Here is a 19,983-nt window from a genome sequence, read left to right on the forward strand (position 1 = left end):
GGTAACTTCTTTACATGTTTGTTGGTCCCTTCTTTATAAAGATGTGGGTAACATCTTAAACTGTATGTTGGTCACTTATTTACCTGTATGTGGGCCTCTTCTTTACCAATATCTGGGTCTTCACTTCTTTTCAAAGACGTGGGTCACTTATTTACCTGTACGTACGTCACTTATTTACCAAAATGTGGGTCACTTCTCTACCAGTATGCGGGTCACTTCTTTACCAATTTTTGGGCCACATATTTTACCATTACATGTCATTTCTTAACCTGAATGTGGGTCACTTCTTTACCAATATATGGGTCACTTCTGTACCTGTATGTGGGTCTTTTTTTCTGCCAATATGTGGGTCCCTTCTTTACCACTAAGCTTATCTGTTGTTTACAATTTGTCAATGTGTATTCTTTAACAATATAATCGTCAACCTTATGTCACTTCTATATGTGTATCCTATCTATCAATATGTTTTTTTAAATCTCCAAAAAATGTGTGTCACATCTTTACCAGTATGCAGGATCTCTTCTTTACCAATATGTGGGTGTCTTTACTAGTATGCATTAATCATCTCTACCAATATGTGGACATTTTATTTTCACTTAATTTTTGCATGATAATATTTGTTTAGCATGTGAACTAATAAGTTGGATATTGCATGTTTAGGTATATTCATAAATGAGTCACTTTTTTACCTCAACTGAGCACAATGTGCTAATGGTGAGCTTTTGTGATCGCCTTTTGTCCTTTGTGCGTCATGCTGGGTGCGGTGTCAACATTTGCCTTGTTAACACACTAGAGAACACATTTATGGACCAATCTTCATGAAATTTGATCAGAAGATTTGTGCCAATGAAATCTTGAATGAGCTCGAAATTGGTTTCAGTTGGTTTAAAAACACGGACGCGAAGAGGCAGGGCATATTTCTGTATATGGCTATAATAAAACCTTGTTAACACTCTAGTTAGCAATATGTGAGTTTTTGATTTATTTATATGTTTTGTACCATTTTGTCTTTAACTTTGCACCTGGCATTAAGGGTACTTGGTTAGTAATATGTTCTCATCTACTTAACTTATATGTGGCAGACATCTCTTAAAATGTGTGGATACTATATTTACCATTATAAAGCTATCTTGTATGCAAATTAATTTGCAACAAGGCAACAACTATGTGGCTCTTTATCAATTTATTGGTATCTTCTTTACCAAGTGTTGAGTAGTTCTACTATGTCAGCCGTATGAAATGTATTTCAGAATGGCATTCTCTTTGTTGCCTTTTTGTTTTATTTTACCAGACTAAGGAAGTGAAGGAATAATTAAGAAAACAACAGAACCTTGATTATACAGACATCATTATGCTTGGATACCTGGTTTGCATGTTGAATACAGTGAATAAGATTCTTTTCTCTTCTCATATTGGATGTAAAGACAATAATATTTACGAAAAACAAAATAAAGTATTAACTTATAACTGATTTTTGCAAGAATTTATTGTAGAGTTTATTTTCTGCAATGTTAAGGTTGGCATTGCAGGACTTTGTATTCTGAGTAAGTATAAATTCATTATAAATACAAAATTGTCACGTGCTGCTTTAATGGGAATATAGTGCAATTCTTTCTTTTGTTTTATAACAAATTCAATTGAATTTTATAATGTTCAACCTATTTTCTGAAGAACAAATTGATTGGGTAATTGATGATATTTAAAAAAGAATAAAAAACAATAGAATATTGAAATTTTATTGCATATATTATGCGTTTCGCTGCTTATCATCACTCATTTACATCATTTGCATACATTTGCATTAAATAAAACTTTTATACAAGTGATGATTCTAATCATATGAAAATGAGTCTTATGCAATAGGCGGCCATTGTAGCTCCAGCCCAGCCTGCGCATTGGCACAATTTGGTCGGGAGCTACCCTGTATGCTAATTAGACCACACAACTTTGTGTGGCTTTATATTAGACAGTGTAGCTTTTGATAAGGCTGCACGATAGCGCAAGCTGAGCTGGAGCTAAACTGGCCACATATGACATAAGACCCATTCTTGCATGAAGTGTGTAAACTTCAATACACAGACAGGTTTGAGACTGCGTTTATACCACATTAAAATAATCATTCTTATTATCATCCTGATGTTGATGATGTTATTGATGGATTCTAATCCAACACTGCAAGATGGCCATTGGGTAAAGGATATGGTGTATCCACCAACAGTATGGAAGGTCATTGGTTAGATCCCTATAGTGCGAGTGTTTTTTAGATCTCCCCCAAAGACACCAAGTGCTGGTTGTTCCCAGGAAATGAACACTAGAACATTTAAATCAACCTATTGTTTCGAGCTTACAGGGTTTGAGAAGGAAACTGAAGATGGCTTTTCCAACCAGCATAAAACCAGAACAGCCTACGAGTAATTCGTAGTCTGTTCATGTTTTATGCTGTTTGTTGCTCATCAGTACCTGAGGGTTGGAATTGAAGCATTTGAAACTTGAATTTAGAAAGAAAGGTATTTAATTGAATTTAATTTTCTAACGAACTACAAATGCGTTAAAATATGTATCTAAGGTGTAAAGGGTTAAAGTAACCCCTCGTTGCAGACGCAGTCTGGCGAGAGACTCGTCCGTGTCTCCTACTTGCCGATCGAGAGCGTGAACATAATGACCAAGTCGGCGCGGGAGCGACAGCAGAAGAAGAGCAGCGTTGCAGACGACTGGCTGGACATGCTGCGGCGCCACCTACACTGGATGCAGGTCAACAAGACCAGACGGTTCAACTTTGAAATGCTCAAGAAACCTTACCAGCAGATGCAGAGAGAGGAAGAAAAGGTGCCAGTTGTATCCTTCTGTTGTCTGTTTTATTATGCCCTCGGTAGGGTGGCATATAGTATTTGAACTGTCTGTCCATCCGTCTGTCCGTCAGTCCGTTCGAAAACTTTAACATTGGCCATAACTTTTGCAATAATTAAGATAACAACTTGATATTTGGCATGCATGTGTATCTCATGAAGCTGAACATTTTGAGTGGTGAAAGGTCAAGGTCATCCTTCAAGGTCAACGTCAATAAATGCAATCCAAGGGAAGTAATAAGCTTTAAAAGGATGTAATTTCTAAACCTGCCAAATGATATATTGAAATTGTATTTCAAAGCGGCGCAATAGGGGGCATTGTGTTTCTGAGCAACACATCTCTTGTTAGCTCACCTGAGCACAATGGTGAGCGCGTAAGGACCATCATGGTCTTAGTTTTAAAGCAGATAAAAAGAGGAAGAATAATTTTTAAATTTGGCTTTGTGAAAATGGGGTTTAATGCATGTGCATAAAGTGTCCTCCCAGATTGGCCTGTGCAGTCCACACAAGCTTATCAGGGACGCCTTTTTCCGCTTTTATGATATTTTTCGTTTCAAGTAAGTTTCTTCTTAGCGAAAATCCAGTTTATGTGGAAATTGTCATCCCTGATTAGCCCGTACATCTGGGATGACACTTTACATGCATGCATTAAACCCCCTTTTCACAGAGCGCGGCTCATTTATTTTTTCTGTATTATTTATTTAATGCAAAAGTTATGTTAAATCAAACATTATCTGTCTTCACTCATGATCAGAATTTCTTTTTGAGTTGTTTATCGTATTGCTGTTTTGAAACGATAACTTTTTTCTCATGATAATATCTTTGATTTGGTTACTAATATCGTTGATTTTGTTAATTATATCTTTTTTTTGTTACTAATATCTTTGATTGTGTTACTTTTTCTTACATAGACAAAAATCATTCTTAAAATTGTGTTCAAAGTTGATACAAACGGAGCTTGTTTTGTTGAAATTTTATTTTCAGAAGAACAAAGTCAAAGAAGAAGAAAGCTTTATTACTAAAATCAGAATCAGGAAATCTGACACGCAGTAAGTTGCAGAGAGGATCTCAATTGACTAAACATTTGCTGACTGTTTAGCCCTTTACCACTTCGATATGTATTTAACCCTTTACCAGTTAGATAAATATGTAGCCCTTTACCACTTCGATATGTATTTAACCCTTTACCAGTTAGATAAATATGTAGCCCTTTAACACTTAGATAATTTTTTTAACCCTTTACCACTTAGATACGTGTTTTGAAGTATTTGTAGTCCCTTAGAAAGTTACATTTAAGTACATACCTTTCTAACAAGATTCAAGTTTAAAATGCTTCATTTACTACCCTTACATACCGATGAGAAGCAACCAGCATAAAACCTGAACAGACTGCAAGTTACTCGCAGGCTGTTCTGGTTTTATGCTGTTTGCACATAACCAACGTTTCACTTTGCTTCTGAGTGGGAAAGGGTCAAATCACCAAAACGCCTAGTGGTGATCGAAATAAGCAGAAGCCCTGCAGAAGTAAATTTCAAGTCAGATTTGCTCATATTTTTATGTCCCCCACCCACTATAGTTGGGACATATTGTTTTTGCCCTGTCTGTTGGTTTGTGTGTTTGCTCCAACTTAACATTTTGCCATAACTTTTGCAATATTGAAGATAGCAACTTCATATTTGGCATGCATGTGTATCTCATGGAGCTGCACATTTTGAGTGATGAAGGGTCAAGGTCATCCTTCAAGGTCAAAGGTCAAATATTTAGCTTCAAAGCGGTGCAGAAGGGGACATAGTGTTTCTGACAAACACAAATCTTGTTCAGTTTCATGTTGGCAGGGATTTTTTATAATTTTATATAATAGACATTGGTTAGGCGTAATGGATATATTTTCTGTTGAGTGACTGGGAGGTCACAGGTCAATCCCCGCTGATAGAAGGTTCTTTAGATCTCCCCTATAGACACCAAGAATTGACTATTCCCAACTGTCAATGAAATATCTGCATATAAACTTTGTTCTGAGAAAACTGGGCTTAATGCATGTGCGTGAAGTGTCATTCCAGATTAGCCTGTGCAGGCAGTCCCTAGAGGCTAATCTGGGACAACACTTCCCACTTGTATGGTGTTTTTATTCTAAGGAAGTGTCTTCTTAGCAAAAATCTTGTTTAGACGGAAAAGTGTCGTCCCTGATTAAGCTGTGGCAACTGCACAGGCTTATCTGGGACAACACTTTATGCATGTGCATTGAGCCCAGTTTTCCCATGACAAGGCAAATATTTTTTCCCTCAGGCAAGACAGTGAGGCAGTGGGTCACTATGGCAGCAAGTCTGACACCATCCTGGGCACGGCCCCACACTTCCTACAGGGAAACAGGGTCACGGAGGCCTCTGAGACACTCATGAACTTGGTACCAACCGGATTTGACCTTTAAATTTTAACATATCAGCAGTCTGCACAGGCGAATGAGGGACAAAACTTTCCACTTACACTAGTTTTTTGCTATGAAGAGAGACCTCCTGTAAACAAAAAAATCCATAAAAGCGAAGTGTCGTCCCTGATTAGCCTGTGAGAACTGCACAGGCTAATCCGAGACAACACTTTTCATACATTGCATTTGTCTGTTGGTATGTCTGTCAGTTTATCTGTTGGTCAGTAGACCATTGGTTTCTGCGCAAAAGCTAGAGGCCGCTTTGAATTACAATCATTCAAATTAGTAAAGAGGAAAGAAAGTTGCCTCTCCATTTCAAAATCAGCAGGTCAAAGGTGATGGTGTCAGGGGCTTGTATCACTAGGTCAAAGGTCAAGGTCACAGTGATGGTCATTGATTCCGCAAAATACATAGAAAATGCTTTCAAATAAGATCATGAAAATTGGTATAGTGGTTACTTTGTACAAATGAAAGACGCCTTTTGATTTTGAGGTCACTAGGTCAAAGGTCTACATCACAGGGTCTTGTAACATTGATTCCGCAAAATATATAGAAAATGCTTTCAAATAAGATCATGAAAATTGGTATAGTGGTTACTTTGTACAAATGAAAGACACCTTTTGATTTTGAGGTCACTAGGTCAAAGGTCTACATCACAGGGTCTTGTAACATTGATTCCGCAAAATATATAGAAAATGCTTTCAAATAAGATCATGAAAATTGGTATAGTGGTTACTTTGTACAAATGAAAGATGCCTTTTGATTTTTAGGTTACTAGGTCAAAGGTCTACATCACAGGGTCTTTTAACAGGAAATTTGTTTCGGCACTAATTTTTAAAGATGCTTAGACCTGCGATCTTGTTACATCAAAGGAAAAGTAGAGGCACTTTGATTTTGAAGTCACCAGATCAAAAGTCAAGGTCACATTAGCTTGCATCAAGAAAGTTCTTTCTTCATGAAATTAAGAGTATGCTTCTACCTCTGATCATCTAAATTGATCTGATTACTTGGGAGGCATATAATTGGGACGCACTCTGTGAACATGGGGTCTAATGCCTCTGAATAAAGTGTCGTCCCAAATTAGCCTGTGCAGTCCACACAGGCTAATCAGGGACAACACTTACCGCCTAAACTTGATTTTTGCTAAGAAGATACTTTCTTGAAAAGAAAAATATCATTAAAGCGAAGTTTCAATACTGCATTATAGCTGCATGTATATTTTGGTTAACTCTTGTTTTACTCATATAATTAATATTATTTATAGTTCATTGTGAAGTTATTTTATATTGCAATACATAGATTTTATATTTGCTTTACTTAATACATAGTCAAATACTTCCATATTGTTATTATTAAATCGTATTGAAACTTGGACTATTTTATTACTAAATATGTAGATTGCAGTTTGTGTTGATGGTTTTGCATATGGTGCAAATTCCTTTGAAATACTTATTACCAATGCTTACCAAGTTCTCACTATCCTTCATTACCATGTATTATGGCAACTATGTATCACATTCACCCGATTTATTTATTTCAAAAATGGAGAAAAGTTTTTTAATAAAGAAACCTGGCAAATCAGATTTCAAATCAGGGGCCATTTTACTACTGCGCAAATGGTTGATCACATTTTTTATTAAAATTTGAGGGTATAAAAGTGCTGGTGATACATGGTAAAGTAGGGTATTTGTGATGTTCAGACCACAGAGGTGCTGTCTAAACACATGCTGACATACTTACTGAAGGATGGAAAGGTCAAGGCCAACACGGCAAAGGATTATGTTAGTTGCCAGGTAACACATAGCACATGTTGTGATTGCTAGATATTTCAAGTTATAACAAATTTATCAAAAGTAAATCAGTTTGGTAATAAATGATTCATCTAGTTTAAACCAATTTATTTTAGCTCTGTATCTAAAGCCTAAGGCTTATTGAAACCTTTTTGAGTCTTTTTCCTGTGTAGAACCAGTACTTAAGTGTCCATTGGGGAGATCTAAAGAATGCTTGCACAGTGACAATCGTACCAGTGACCTCCCAGTCGCTAGGCAGACACCATATCCACTACGACACCGGGACCTAGATGATTCATCTAAAATTAATTATACCTAAGTTTAACATTCATGAAACCTTTTTTTCTATTTTAAGAGATCATCTTTCTATTTTTAGCAAACACAAAGTCGTCTGCTGTGTCACTTGCTGTGGACGTTGAGAGGTCAACATTTAGGACATCCTGAAGACAGCAGCCTTCCTAGCCTGTGAGCAAGCATTACAGTAAATTCAATAATCACTCCAGAAAGTCCCATCATGCGAAAATGGGTCTTTTGCCATATGCGTCCAGCATAGCACCAGACCAGCCTGTGGCATCCCGCAATCTGGTCAGGAGCTACGCTGTGCGCTTTAAAGTCACACAAAGTTTCTTGGTCTCCTAAGCAGACAGGGAAGCTCCTGACGGCGCCTAAGGGCAAGCTTTGCTAGAGCTATTCTGGTCGCATATAGCATAAGACCTGTTTAGGCATGATGCAGCTCAAATGGAGTATCATCTGGGGTGGTATTCCAGAAACATCTTAAGTCATTTCTTAAATAATTTAACTAAAGTTGAAAATTACAATGTTTTGTATTTCTGTACTAAATAAGGAAACACATATTTTTTTGGTATTCCTAAAATAATATTGGCATAATGATGTTATTGTCCTCTACCGGTTTCACCGAAGGGGACTCATGGTTTGCGCTCTGTGTGTCCGTCAGTCTGTCACTCTTTTCTGGATCCTGCGATTACTTTAAAAGTTCTTAATATTTTTTCATGAAACTTGAAACATGGATAGATGGCAATATGGACATTATGCACGTCATTTCATTTTTTCCTACGTCAAAAATTCTGGTTGCTATGGCAACAAATAGACTGGAAATACTGCTGAAAATGGTGGTTTTCTGGATCCTGTGACATCTTTAAAATTTCTTCATATTTTTTCATGAAACTTGAAACATAGATAGATGGCAATATGGAGATTATGCATGTCATTTCATTTTGTTTCTACGTCAAAAAATCTGGTTGCTATGGCAACAAATAAGAAAAAAAATATTCTGACAATGCTGGAATTTCTGACAATGGTGGAGCCGGTAGGGGACATATATTGCTTGGCAATAGTCTTGTTAAAATGTATATCGTGATGCCAATCTAGTGCAATATGAAATGAAACACTTAAGAAAATTTCCCAATTTAAGGATAAAAATAAAATTTAACTTAAGTTGCTTCTGGAATACAACCCCAGAGGATTTACTCAAGATTTGGAATTTGTATACCCCCACAAAGGAAGTTTAGGGGGGTATATAGGAGTGAACTTGTCTGTCGGTCAGTCGATCGGTCTGTCGGTCCTTATTAAGTGTCCGCTCTCTAATTCAAGTAGTTTTCATCCGATCTTCACCAAACTTGGTCAGAAGTTGTATCTACATGATGTCTAGGCCAAGTTCGAACATGGGCCTTGCCAGGTCAAAAACTAGGTCACGGGGTCACTAAGTGCGTTTTAAACATTCAGCATGTTGTCCGCTCTCTAATTCAAGTAGTTTTCATTCGATCTTCATCAAACTTAGTCAGAAGTTGTATCTAGATGATGTCTAGGCCAAGTTCGAACATGGGCCTTGCCGGGTCAAAAACTAGGTCACAGGGTCACTTAGTGCGTTTTAAACATTCAGCATGTTGTCCGCTCTCTAATTCAAGCAGTTTTCATCTAATCTTCACTAAACTTGGTCAGAAGTTGTATCTACATGATGTCTAGGCCAAGTTGGAACATGGGCCTTGCCGGGTCAATAACTAGGTCATGGGGTCACTTAGTGCGTTTTAAACATTCAGCAGGTTGTCCGCTCTCTAATTCAAGTAGTTTTCACCCGATCTTCACCAAACTTGGTCAGAAGTTGTATCTAGATGATCTTAAGGCCAAGTTCGAACATGGGCTTTGCCAGGTCAAAAACTAGGTCACGGGGTCACTTAGTGCGTTTTTTAACATTTAGCATGGTGTCGTCTCTCTTATTCAAGTAGTTTTCATCAGATCTTCACCAAACTTGGTCAGAAGTTTTTTCTAGATGATCTGAAGGCCAAGTTCGAACATAGGCCATGCCAGCTCAAAAACTAGGTCACAGGGTCACTTAGTATGTTTTACACATTGAGCATGGTGTCTGCTCTCTATTTCAAGTAGTTTAAATCCGATCTTCACCACACTTGGTCAGAAGTTGTAACTAGATGATGTGTAGGTCAAGTTTGAACATGGGCCATGCCGGGTCAAAAACTAGGTCACGGGGTCACTTAGTGTGTTTTAAACCTCACCATGTTGTCCGCTCTCTAATTCAAGTAGTTTTTATCTAATTTTCACCAAAATTGGTCAGAAGTTGTATCTTGATAATGTCTAGGACAAGTTTGAATATGGGTCATGCCGGGTGAAAAACAAGGTCATGGGTCACTTAGTGCGTTTTAAACATCACAATGTTGTCCGCTCTCTGATTCAAGTAGTTTTCATCCAATCTTCACCGAACTTGTTCAGAAGTTGTATCTAGATGATGTCTAGGTCAAGTTTGCATATGGGTCATGCCGGGTCAAAAACTAGGTCGAGGGGGATCTTAGTGCGTTTTAAACCTCACCATGTTGTCCTCTCTCTAATTCAAGTGGTATTCATCCTATCCTCACCAAACTTGGTCACAAGTTTTATCTAAATGATCTCTAGGACAAATTTGAACATGGGCCATTCCGGGCCTAAATCTAGGTCACGGGGTCACTTAGTGCGTTTTTTAACATTCAGCATCGCCGCTCTCTAATTCAAGTAGTTTACATCTGATCTTCACCAAAGTTGGTCAGAAGTTTTATGGAGATGATCTGAAGGCCAAGTTAGAACATGGGCCTTTCTGGGTCAAAAACTAGGTCAAGGGGTCCCTAAGTGCATTTTAAAAATTGAGCATGGTTTCCGCTGTTTTTTGTGAAGACGACATGCAAAATATTATGTGTCAATGCGGCATGTGCTTGGTATTCTTCACGTCTGTGACAAAGCTCTAGTTTTCTTGGTTTAACCTTTTAGCTGCTGTATCAAACTCTTACGAACAATACACTATGTTGTATGAATATTTTGTGTATGAGTTAAAGCAATTGTTGCCATTGCCATCAAGGTCATATGAATAAAACTTCAACATGTTCAACACGTTTTATGCTTCATACGATCAATCTACATCAGCTGTTATGCATGTCTGACTCGTAGTACATATACATGGCTCAAAACCATAAAGCAGTTAAGACATATCTGAACCCTTTACCCCTTAGAGAAGAATTTTGACGCATTTGCAGTCCCTTAGAAAGTTTAATTGAATTAAATACCTTTCTTACGAGATTGAAGTTTTAAAGGCTTCATTTCAAGCCTTAGATCCTGATTAGCAGCAAACAGCATAAAACCTGAACAGACTGCGAGTTACTCACAGACTGTTTTGGTTTTATGCTGTTTGCACATAGCCATTTCAACTTTGCTTTTTAGTGGGAAAGGGTAAGCAGTCCTACTGCAGTTCACTTGTTTCACGACAGGTGCATGCGAGCAGATGTGGATGAGTACGAGTTGTTCCAGCTGTTGGAGCGTTACTGGATGACGGCCAGGGAGCTGTACTTCCCTGTACCACTGGGATTCCAGGCATACTTTGCCTGTCTGGCCTTCAGGTGTCTCCACTTTAGGTAGAAATTGACTGCTTGAAGTCTAGGTTTTAGCCTTTCTTAAGCCTTGCTCCGGGAAAACAGGGCTTAATGCATTTGCGTAAAGTGTTGGCCCAGTTTAACCTGGTCAGACTGCACAGGCAGATCAGGGACAACGCATTTTGCTTTATAGAATTTTTTGTTATCAGAAGTCTCCTCTGAGAGAAAATCCAGTTTAGGAAAGTTTTGTGCCTGATTAGCCTGTGCAAACTGCACCGGCTAATCTGGGATGGTACTTAGCGCACATGCATTAAGACCAGTTTTCCCAGAACGAGACTCATTTGTTTCTGTTGTTGTATAACTTCTGTAGCTTGAGTCGATTTCAAAAATGCTAGCGTATGAAGTTTCTTGTAGCACGTTCTTGTTTATTGTATTTCCACCTGTAATTATGGCATGTCTGACCCTTAGACATGTTTTAATGGTCTGTATTATTTTGTCTCACCTTACGCTTATTTATCTGATTAATTTGATTTCATTTAAAGTATACCCATAAATGTATAAATAAGTGTATATTGTTCAAGAATAAATAACTTAATAAAGCAAAATAAATTTTCGACATTTTTTTCCATTGTTTTGCTGTAGATTTACGCTTTACACTAAATTTCCAATATAATACACTCCATTAAAAAGTAACACAGTGGGGTCTTTGCACCTGTTTTTTCTCCAACCTTCCTTTTCAGTCCATTAAGTAGTTAATCTGGGCCCGTATTCCCAAACAATTTCTAAACTTAAGTCTAAGAATAGAGAATATTCTTTAAATTAGAACATTCAAGAGCTGCTTTAATTCTGAGTAAAACTTGACTTTTATCACCCCTCTCTACACCATTCTTAATGAAGAAAGTTTTGTTTATGGAAAAATCACCATTGGTAGACTGGATATATTCAAATACTGAGCATTTTTTTCTTCGAACTAAGTCTTTCTTTATTCTTAAGTCTTAGAATTTGTTGGTTAATACAGGCCCTCTGGCCTGAATGTTGTACCAGTAAATTGTGGGTGTTTGTATCTTTGCATTGACTGCACATTTGATATTGTTCACGCAGGATGTTCCTGCAGTATGTGCGCCATGGCATTGTACCGCTCACTGGGGACTTCATGGCTCAGCTTATCACAGGCAAGTACAAATTCAACTCAGTTTATTAACTCTTTCAGTGCTGGAACCGAATGTTGAAGACCTTTGCAAACAGTTTGGATCCAGATGAGATGCCACAGAACGTGGCGTCTCATCAGGATCCAAACTGTTTGCTATTCTGATAATAATACATACCTTACTATATATAGAAATTTGTACAGGTGTTCACGCCATTATCACCATTGCCGGGTCATTATAAATATTCGGCCCTAGGGTCGATTATTTATATTCGGCCCTCAGAATGTGTGCGCGTGACGTTCAACTGGAAAAAAATGGCGTCCACATCCAGTCTTAGCCATAAAAAAGTAAAACATTTAGGTTATTGTTCTTCTCGCCGAAGTTGTGTAATAACCATGTTTATTTTTGTTAAGTTTAATTTGTTTCCATGACGAGTTAAAATTCTGAACACATTTCTTCATCGCAATCCATCTCTTCCATTTTAAAGCACTGGATGTAAGCAGGCAATTCTTTGTGGATAGACATTCTTTGATCGACTGACAAAGGAACGACTTATTCATCAAAGATATTACCCTTTTAATTCAACACCGAATTCATTTGAACAGTTAAAAGAACAATTCACTTACACTTTTCTTAAATTTAATCCATCAATTATTCAACAAAACATCGCTTTAAGCCTTTATTCGACATTTTAACGAAATCGAAAATGCAGTCTAACCAGTTTCATATATAACACTGTTATTCACATTCATAATATTATAATAATCCATCGTAAACACACACACGAATCGTTCAATGCTTAAAAAATATTTAACTGTTAAATAAAAACACTCCAAGTCCGATGTGTTGTTGTCCTTAAACCCAAAGCGTCTAGCTAGCTTCGTCATTTAAATTACGTCACATGAGATACGTCATAAATTGCATAATCAATTCAAAGAAAATATAAGTACGGAAAGCTGGTTCTTCATAAATTTTAGTGAAGGACCAGAATAGTTTGATTTTATGACTCAAAACATTGGCCCATCTATAATTTAGTATAAAAGTAAGATATATATTATAGACATTAATACACGGCTGTGCCAGGCCGGGCAGTGATAATCGGCCCCAGGTCGCAAACGGCCCTCGGGCCGTTATGCTCCCTGCGGGCCGATTATCACTGCCCGGCCCGGCTCAGCCGTGTATTATCCTCTAAGTATTCTTTGAAAAAAATCGAAGAAAATGCTAATTAAGAAATTCAGCAGACGACATTTTAGCAGACGACAAATTTCCCAGCATGCAAAGGGTTAAGTAAATAAAGGACGTTGGCCCAAATAAAGGCCTAAAATACAAAGTATTTTACACAAAAGATAACACATGTTTGTAGTTGCGAAAACATCATCATAATTATAAAATATATCAACGTATTACATTGTGTTCATGTTAGATTTAAAATATATCAGCTTATTAAATTTTGTTCAAAACATGATACACATACAAACATAATTTCAATAGTGTATCATTATCTGTTTTGCTCATCAGATTATAAGTCATGTTTAGTATTTCCACCCATATACCAGTTATATAGAAATTCTCCACGGACAAAGTCGTATTTACTACATTGAAAAAACGCAAATGTACCACCATTAGGGGCTGTTATTCTGCATGTAAATGTTGGGCGTACATTTGGTTGCCAACATAAACCTTTCACTGATATTCATTCAGTAATATTGTGGAGTACTAAACTGTTAAGTTTATTTGAGCCTTGTGTGGTAAAATCAGGGCGTAATGTGTGTGAGTAGTGTCGTCCTAGATTAGCCTGTACAGACTGAATAGGGACTACACTTTCTGTCTAAACTGGATTTTTGCTAAAAAGAGACTTCCTTTGAAAGAAAAACAACAATACAAACGGAAAGTGTTGTCACTGATTAGCCTGTGTGGACTGTAGAGGCTAATCTGAAATGACTTTTTATGCTCATGCATGTACTCCGTTTTCCAAGAGCAAGGTTCATTTATTAGTTTGGCAAATTATTGGTTGCTAACATTGACCTTACATTGACATTCATTCACGAATATAGTGAGGCACACAGCTGGGGTTGGGTGCATGGCCAATTCACTCAAACATTATCAATATGTCATAAAACAACATTTTTCATCACTTTGACCAAACAAAATTCTGATATAATATATATTATATCGAAATTTTTTGTGTGGTCAAAGTGATGAAAAATGTTGTTTTATGACTTATTGATAGTGTTTCAGTGAATTGTTCACGCGTCATACACCTGTGGAAAGGCACATACATGATACATTTATTTGTTTGCAGAATGGATCGGGTTGAATAGATTAGATATTATCCCACCATATTACTGGCCAAAGCTCAGCTTTGCCACTTAGAGTGTGTGTGGAAATTATATGAACAGCCATTCCCACATCCAACCTAATAAAGGTTTGTTTTCAGTAACTGTCATCAGTTTTTTTCCTTCTTTGAGACGCGCCGAATATCAGCCCTTTCCCCTAGACGTACTTTTCCCCTCTTACAGTGATTTTCCCCAAAACACTGATATCTAAAAAAAAATCTTTTTTTCTTTTTTTGGAAACCTTTAATTTAATATACAAGTTAACCTGATCTAGTGTAGAAAATAGAAAAAAAATGCATAATTAAATTATCAGTTGCCTTGAATTTGTTTTAAAAACATTAAACTATGTTAAATTTATTTTTTAAGACTCCTTATTTTTCCACAAAATCCGGTGTTCACGCGATTTGTTTTTCTCCTCAAAAAAGGCCAGGCCCTTTCCCCAAAATCAGATAAAAAAACTTTAACTCATAATTACCTGCACCTTGTTTCGGAAAAACTGTTTGGTCAGCTAACAAGTGTGTGTAGGTTATTGTAAAATCATTATTATTCTTGGGACATTAATTTACATTGATTTTGGAGTTGACTGATCTACGAACATATTTCAATATACAAGTTCTTATACACAACATCACATTGCAATTGTAATCTTAATCACATACTACAACAACCATTGTATACATGTTCACACTATTTCACTCTAAACACCATGATGTTGTTGTTCATCAACATCCCCACAATAATGGAAGAGGTGGTGCTGCTGAAGCAGACTGACAGTGGGAAGTACACTCCATCCCTGTCTGTAACCAGAGTGGCCAGCTTGCTTCTACCCTCACTGTCAATCTGTAGTATCTGCATTCCACAGATCAGCAGCACCTGGCATGCAGGGGTCACGTGTACATCCTGTGGGGACTCTACGGCTGGGAATGTTAATGTAGCCACAAGTGTCCCATCCCTTGCCAGGGTGAGGAGCTTGTGCTGGAGGCGGTTGATTATGTACAGCTTGTCTCCTGTGGGACTCACAACACACCTGTCTACTGCAAAACAGAGTAACATCAATATATTGAATTACTGAAGTTGCTTACTAATTTTTATAAACAGAATGCATCGATTTTGTGTTACATATGTGTTGTTATAAAGAGGCAATAACCAACATCTTAAATATTAACATAAAATCCGGAATAATAAATAGTACATGAAGTATCTGTTTATTGGGTAAAAGATAGGCACGTTGATATGCGATTGGTGAGTTAAAGGGACCTTTTCACAGACTTTGGCATGTATTGAAGTTTAGTCATTAAATGCTTTATATTGATAAATGTAAACATTGGATCTAAAAAGCTCCAGTAAAAAACAAGAGTAGATTAAAGAAAGAAAAAATAGGTAACCATCAACTGGGCTCGAACCTCTGATCCCTGGAGTAAAAGTCTTATGCTTAGACCACTCAGACGTCTGTGGTCATACAATGAGTGATGTATTTTATACTCAATATAAGCAATCCATGTAGTGTCACAAAATATAACGGAAACAACAGAACTCTCCAAATTATTCAATCGTTTCACATTGCAACACTTTGTAATTTTCAGGTTTTAAAATCGTTAAAAGATTATTATCCCCACGCTTTTTGAAAAAAAGGTGGAGATATTGTGGTTATCTCCGCCGTCCGTCCGTCCGTCCGTCTGTCTGTCTGTCTGTCTGTCTGTCTGTCTGTCTGTCTGTCCGTCCGTCCTGGCCACTATCTCCTCCTACACTAAAAGCACTAGAACCTTGAAACTTACACACATGGTAGCTATGAGCATATGTGCGACCCCGCACTATTTGGAATTTTGATCTGACCCCTGGGTCAAAAGTAATAGCGGTTGGGGTGGGGCCGCGTCAGAAATTATCACTCATTTTTTTAGGTTATTTTACATTTACTTCTTTATTTCTACACCGATTCACTTCAAATTGATACTGGACCTCTCTTATGACAATACGGTCAATCTCAACCATGCATGGCCCCATTCCCAACCCTGGGGCGCCCCGCCCACATAGGCCACACCCACCAAAAATTTCCATTTACTATAATTTTTTCATTTCTACACGGATTCACTTCAAATTGATACTGAACTTTTGTTATGACATTAGGGTCAATCTCAACTATGCATGGCCCCAATCCCAACCCTGGGGCGCCCGCCCACATAGGCCACACCCACCAAAAAATTCCATTTACTATAATTTTTTCATTTCTACACGGATTCACTTCAAATTGATACTGAACTTCTCTTATGACATTAGGGTCAATCTCAACTATGCATGGCCCCATAACCAACCCTGGGGCCCCGCCCACATAGACCACACCCACCCAAAATTGCCTTTACTATAATTTCTTCATTTCTACACCGATTCACTTCAAATTGATATTGAATTTCTCTTATGACAATACAGTCAATCTCAACTATGCATGGCCCCATTACCAACCCTGGGGCGCCCCGCCCACATAGACCACACCCACCCAAAATTGCCTTTTACTATAATTTCTTCATTTCTACACCGATTCACTTCAAATTGATACTGAACCTCTCTTATGACAATGCGGTCAATCTCAACTATGCATGGCCCCATTACCAACCCTGGGGCCCCGCCCACATAGACCACACCCGCCCAAAATTGCCTTTTACTATAATTTCTTCATTTCTACACCGATTCACTTCAAATTGATACTGAACTTCTCTTATGACAATACGGTCAATCTCAACTATGCATGGCACAATTACCAACCCTGGGGCGCCCTGCCCACATATGTCACACCCACCCAAAATTGCCTTTTACCATAACTTCTTCATTTCTACACCAATTCACTTCTAATTGATGATGAACTTCTCTTATGACAATACGGTCAATCTCAGCTATGCATGGCCCCATTACCAACCCTGGGGCACACCTAGGTCAAACATTCGGCGTGGGGATACGCGTCGGCCTCTGCCGCGCCATTTCTAGTTATAATTGATATTTTAGAGCATTGTCAATGTTCAGTACTACTGTTTCCTCACAAATATCATCACTACAAAGAGTGATGTATTTTATACTCAATATAAGCAATCCATGTAGTGTCACAAAATATAACGGAAACAACAGAACTCTCTAAATTGCAACACTTTGTAGTTTTCAGGTTTTTAAATTGTTTAAAGATTAATATAATTGATATTTTAGAGCATGGTAAATGTTCAGTATTACTGTTTCCTCACAAATATCATCACTACATAGAAAATTTGTGTATCTGAATTTTTTTTTTAATTTTGTCAATTTTCCAAAACATGAAAAGGTCCCTTCATAAATGAGGGGATGCAAAATTATGGAAACAGAACAATGACTAAGTACACATGAATGTGTAAGCTGTTGTAACTGTATCCCTGACAGCAATAATAGCTTTCATATGTGAACATAGCGTCACATTTTATTGACATACAAGTGAAACTGTCATATCAGCAGACATATTTCATACATCAGCATGTATGATATTATTGCTGTGGTTGTGTTTGTTGTAAGTGTTTATAACTGAAAATTATGTTTCAAAGCAACTAATATTGACATTTTTCTATATAACTCTTGTTCTTTACCATTTACAAAAAACATGTAGCTAAAAGTAAATAATTATAAATACATACATGTACATAAAATTTCAGAATTTTTCAAATTCAGCTACAAAAATGTTGAAGATTATAACTGTAGTACAGTGTTTTTTTTTATAATTTTATTTATAAAACATAGGACTTGCATGGTAATTTGATGATCAAAAAAATGAGATAGAAAGTGTGACATGTGGCAGGTAGTGACAGCCAAAGATACATGATTACTCACTTGATCTATCCTGGTATAGTTTACTGATCATTTTCCCACTCAGAGAGTACTTGTACAGCACCGAACCCGAGCAGATAAACAGTTCACCTTGGTGGTGGGCAATACCTCTACAGCCATGTTGTAACTGAAGATTTCTGCCTTGAACAAGCTCAAGCTTGCCCTGGGTGACTGTGATAAACTGGACCACACTGCTGTCTTTATGCATATATATGTAACAATGTACAGCCACTGCTACCTCCCTGGGTGTGATCATACACATGTCCTTCGCATAACGATGACCCATCAGCATGTCATACACCAAGTGATCCACCACCCGGTACTGCTCGTTCAGCAGCTTGATTTTTCTATTATTTCCGTCTGCTACCAGGACCTGTCCACTTGGGAGAATACACATTGCTGAGATGCTATATGTGCATGAATCACTTGATAGGTGCACATTGTGCTCAGACTTCCACTGGACAGTGAACACATGGTTATTGCAACGCCATACAATTATCAAAAGACCCGACAGTTTAGACATGTACTGTTCAATGTCAGTGTTAGCCTTCATACTCCCTAACAGCATCCCCAGACCTGACACTTTGAACAAGTACTGCTCAGTGTCTTGTATAGTCTGCTTTAATATGGCACATTCAAGTTTATCTCTGTTCTCATATAGTTATGATTGAACTTGTTGTATTTTGTCAATGCATTTTCTGCTGACTATAAAGCAGAGTTTCTTCTTGTTCTTATCACTGCTGTACAGAAGGAGTTCATGGAGTAGTTTCAATTCAGGATAATGACGGATGCAGGTTTCAACACCAGTCACAAGAGAAGCTTCAAGACTTAACAGTGTCCTTTTTGTTTCATTGATAGTAGTATTCTCTACATCATCCAAAGTGGAACGCATTAATCTAAGGATTTTTATTTGTTCAACTTTAGGAGTTTTCTTAAGAGTGCTCCTCGCAATTTTGTCCCTAGTAGAATTAATTTTGTTATTCATTGTTTGTACCATGCGTTCTTGCCCCTGATATGAACTCTTCAGATCCTGGATTCCAGACTCACAACACCACTGAAGCTGCTTCAATTTTCTCATATTGATCCGAAGCTTCACAGACAGTTGATGTACGTCATCTGCATGTATCTTGGCTGAGTTAAGCGCAATTATTTTGCATTTTCTGAAAGAAAATATCAAGGATATAATAATAAAAAAATAGGACCAACAGCCCTAAGGCACTCTCTGAGACCCTAAGGAACTAACTGTTCTAAGCATGTAGTGTTCACAAGGTTTCACTAAAGACTTGTGTCAGGAAAACTGCCCAACACCTGGCAGCCATGTTTTCGAACAAACCACAATAATTTTTTATAATCAGCCCAGATAAAATGGAATTTTTTTTATCTAGTGTTTGACCCTAAATGACCAAGTTTCTAATTATGCCAAGATGATTGGAAAATAAATGTGGTTCTAGAGTGTACACAAACAGTTTTTAGCTCACCTGATTGCGCAGGTGAGCTTTTGTGACCGGTCTTTGTCCGTCGTATGTCCGTCCGTCCGTAAACATTTGCTCGTAAACACTCTAGAGGCCCCATTTCTTGTCCCATCTTCATGAAACTTGGTCAGAAGCTTTGTCCATAATGAAATCTTGGCCGAGTTTGAAACTGGGTTGTGCTGGGTCAAAAACTATGTCACAAGATCAAAACAAGATGTGTAGGTGAAACACAATGTCCCCCTATATGATGTTTGACCTTGAAGGAT

General features: G+C 37.6%; 3 protein-coding genes across 28 annotated transcripts in view; 1 reads left to right on the forward strand and 2 right to left on the reverse strand.

Moving 5' to 3' along the window:
• The window catches only part of LOC127881760 (protein pigeon-like), a 238,277-nt gene that overhangs the window by 200,880 nt on the left and 17,414 nt on the right, over window positions 1–19,983 (forward strand). For 3 of the 19 annotated variants that reach the window (XM_052429873.1, XM_052429877.1, XM_052429879.1), the window contains exons 25-26: window positions 10,955–10,969; window positions 12,029–12,099. The exons of 5 other annotated variants lie outside the window; for them this stretch is intronic. In XM_052429873.1, the coding sequence (XP_052285833.1) occupies window positions 10,955–10,969; window positions 12,029–12,099 (86 nt within the window). Of the gene's footprint in view, window positions 1–2,598; window positions 2,827–3,830; window positions 3,896–5,132; window positions 5,251–6,971; window positions 7,065–7,437; window positions 7,527–10,825; window positions 10,970–12,028; window positions 12,100–19,983 lie in introns of all 19 variants that reach the window. 11 more of the 19 variants (XM_052429867.1, XM_052429870.1, XM_052429874.1 and 8 more) reach the window with 8 other exon arrangements.
• The window catches only part of LOC127881786 (uncharacterized), a 163,763-nt gene that overhangs the window by 137,889 nt on the left and 5,891 nt on the right, over window positions 1–19,983 (reverse strand). For 2 of the 4 annotated variants that reach the window (XR_008050270.1, XR_008050269.1), the window contains exons 2-3: window positions 18,249–19,405; window positions 14,887–15,445 (exon numbers count right to left, since the gene is read on the reverse strand). Coding sequence is in view for 1 of the 4 variants with exons in the window: in XM_052429930.1 (XP_052285890.1) it covers window positions 15,099–15,445; window positions 18,249–18,813 (912 nt within the window). In the remaining 3 variants the exon portion in view is untranslated. Of the gene's footprint in view, window positions 1–13,245; window positions 15,446–18,248; window positions 19,406–19,983 lie in introns of those variants that run through there. The other 2 variants (XR_008050271.1, XM_052429930.1) reach the window with 2 other exon arrangements.
• The window catches only part of LOC127881766 (beta-hexosaminidase-like), a 193,682-nt gene that overhangs the window by 124,698 nt on the left and 49,001 nt on the right, over window positions 1–19,983 (reverse strand). The window lies entirely within an intron of this gene.

This window comes from Dreissena polymorpha, chromosome 5 (assembly GCF_020536995.1).
Source record: "Dreissena polymorpha isolate Duluth1 chromosome 5, UMN_Dpol_1.0, whole genome shotgun sequence".
Classification (NCBI taxonomy): Eukaryota; Metazoa; Mollusca; class Bivalvia; order Myida; family Dreissenidae; genus Dreissena; species Dreissena polymorpha.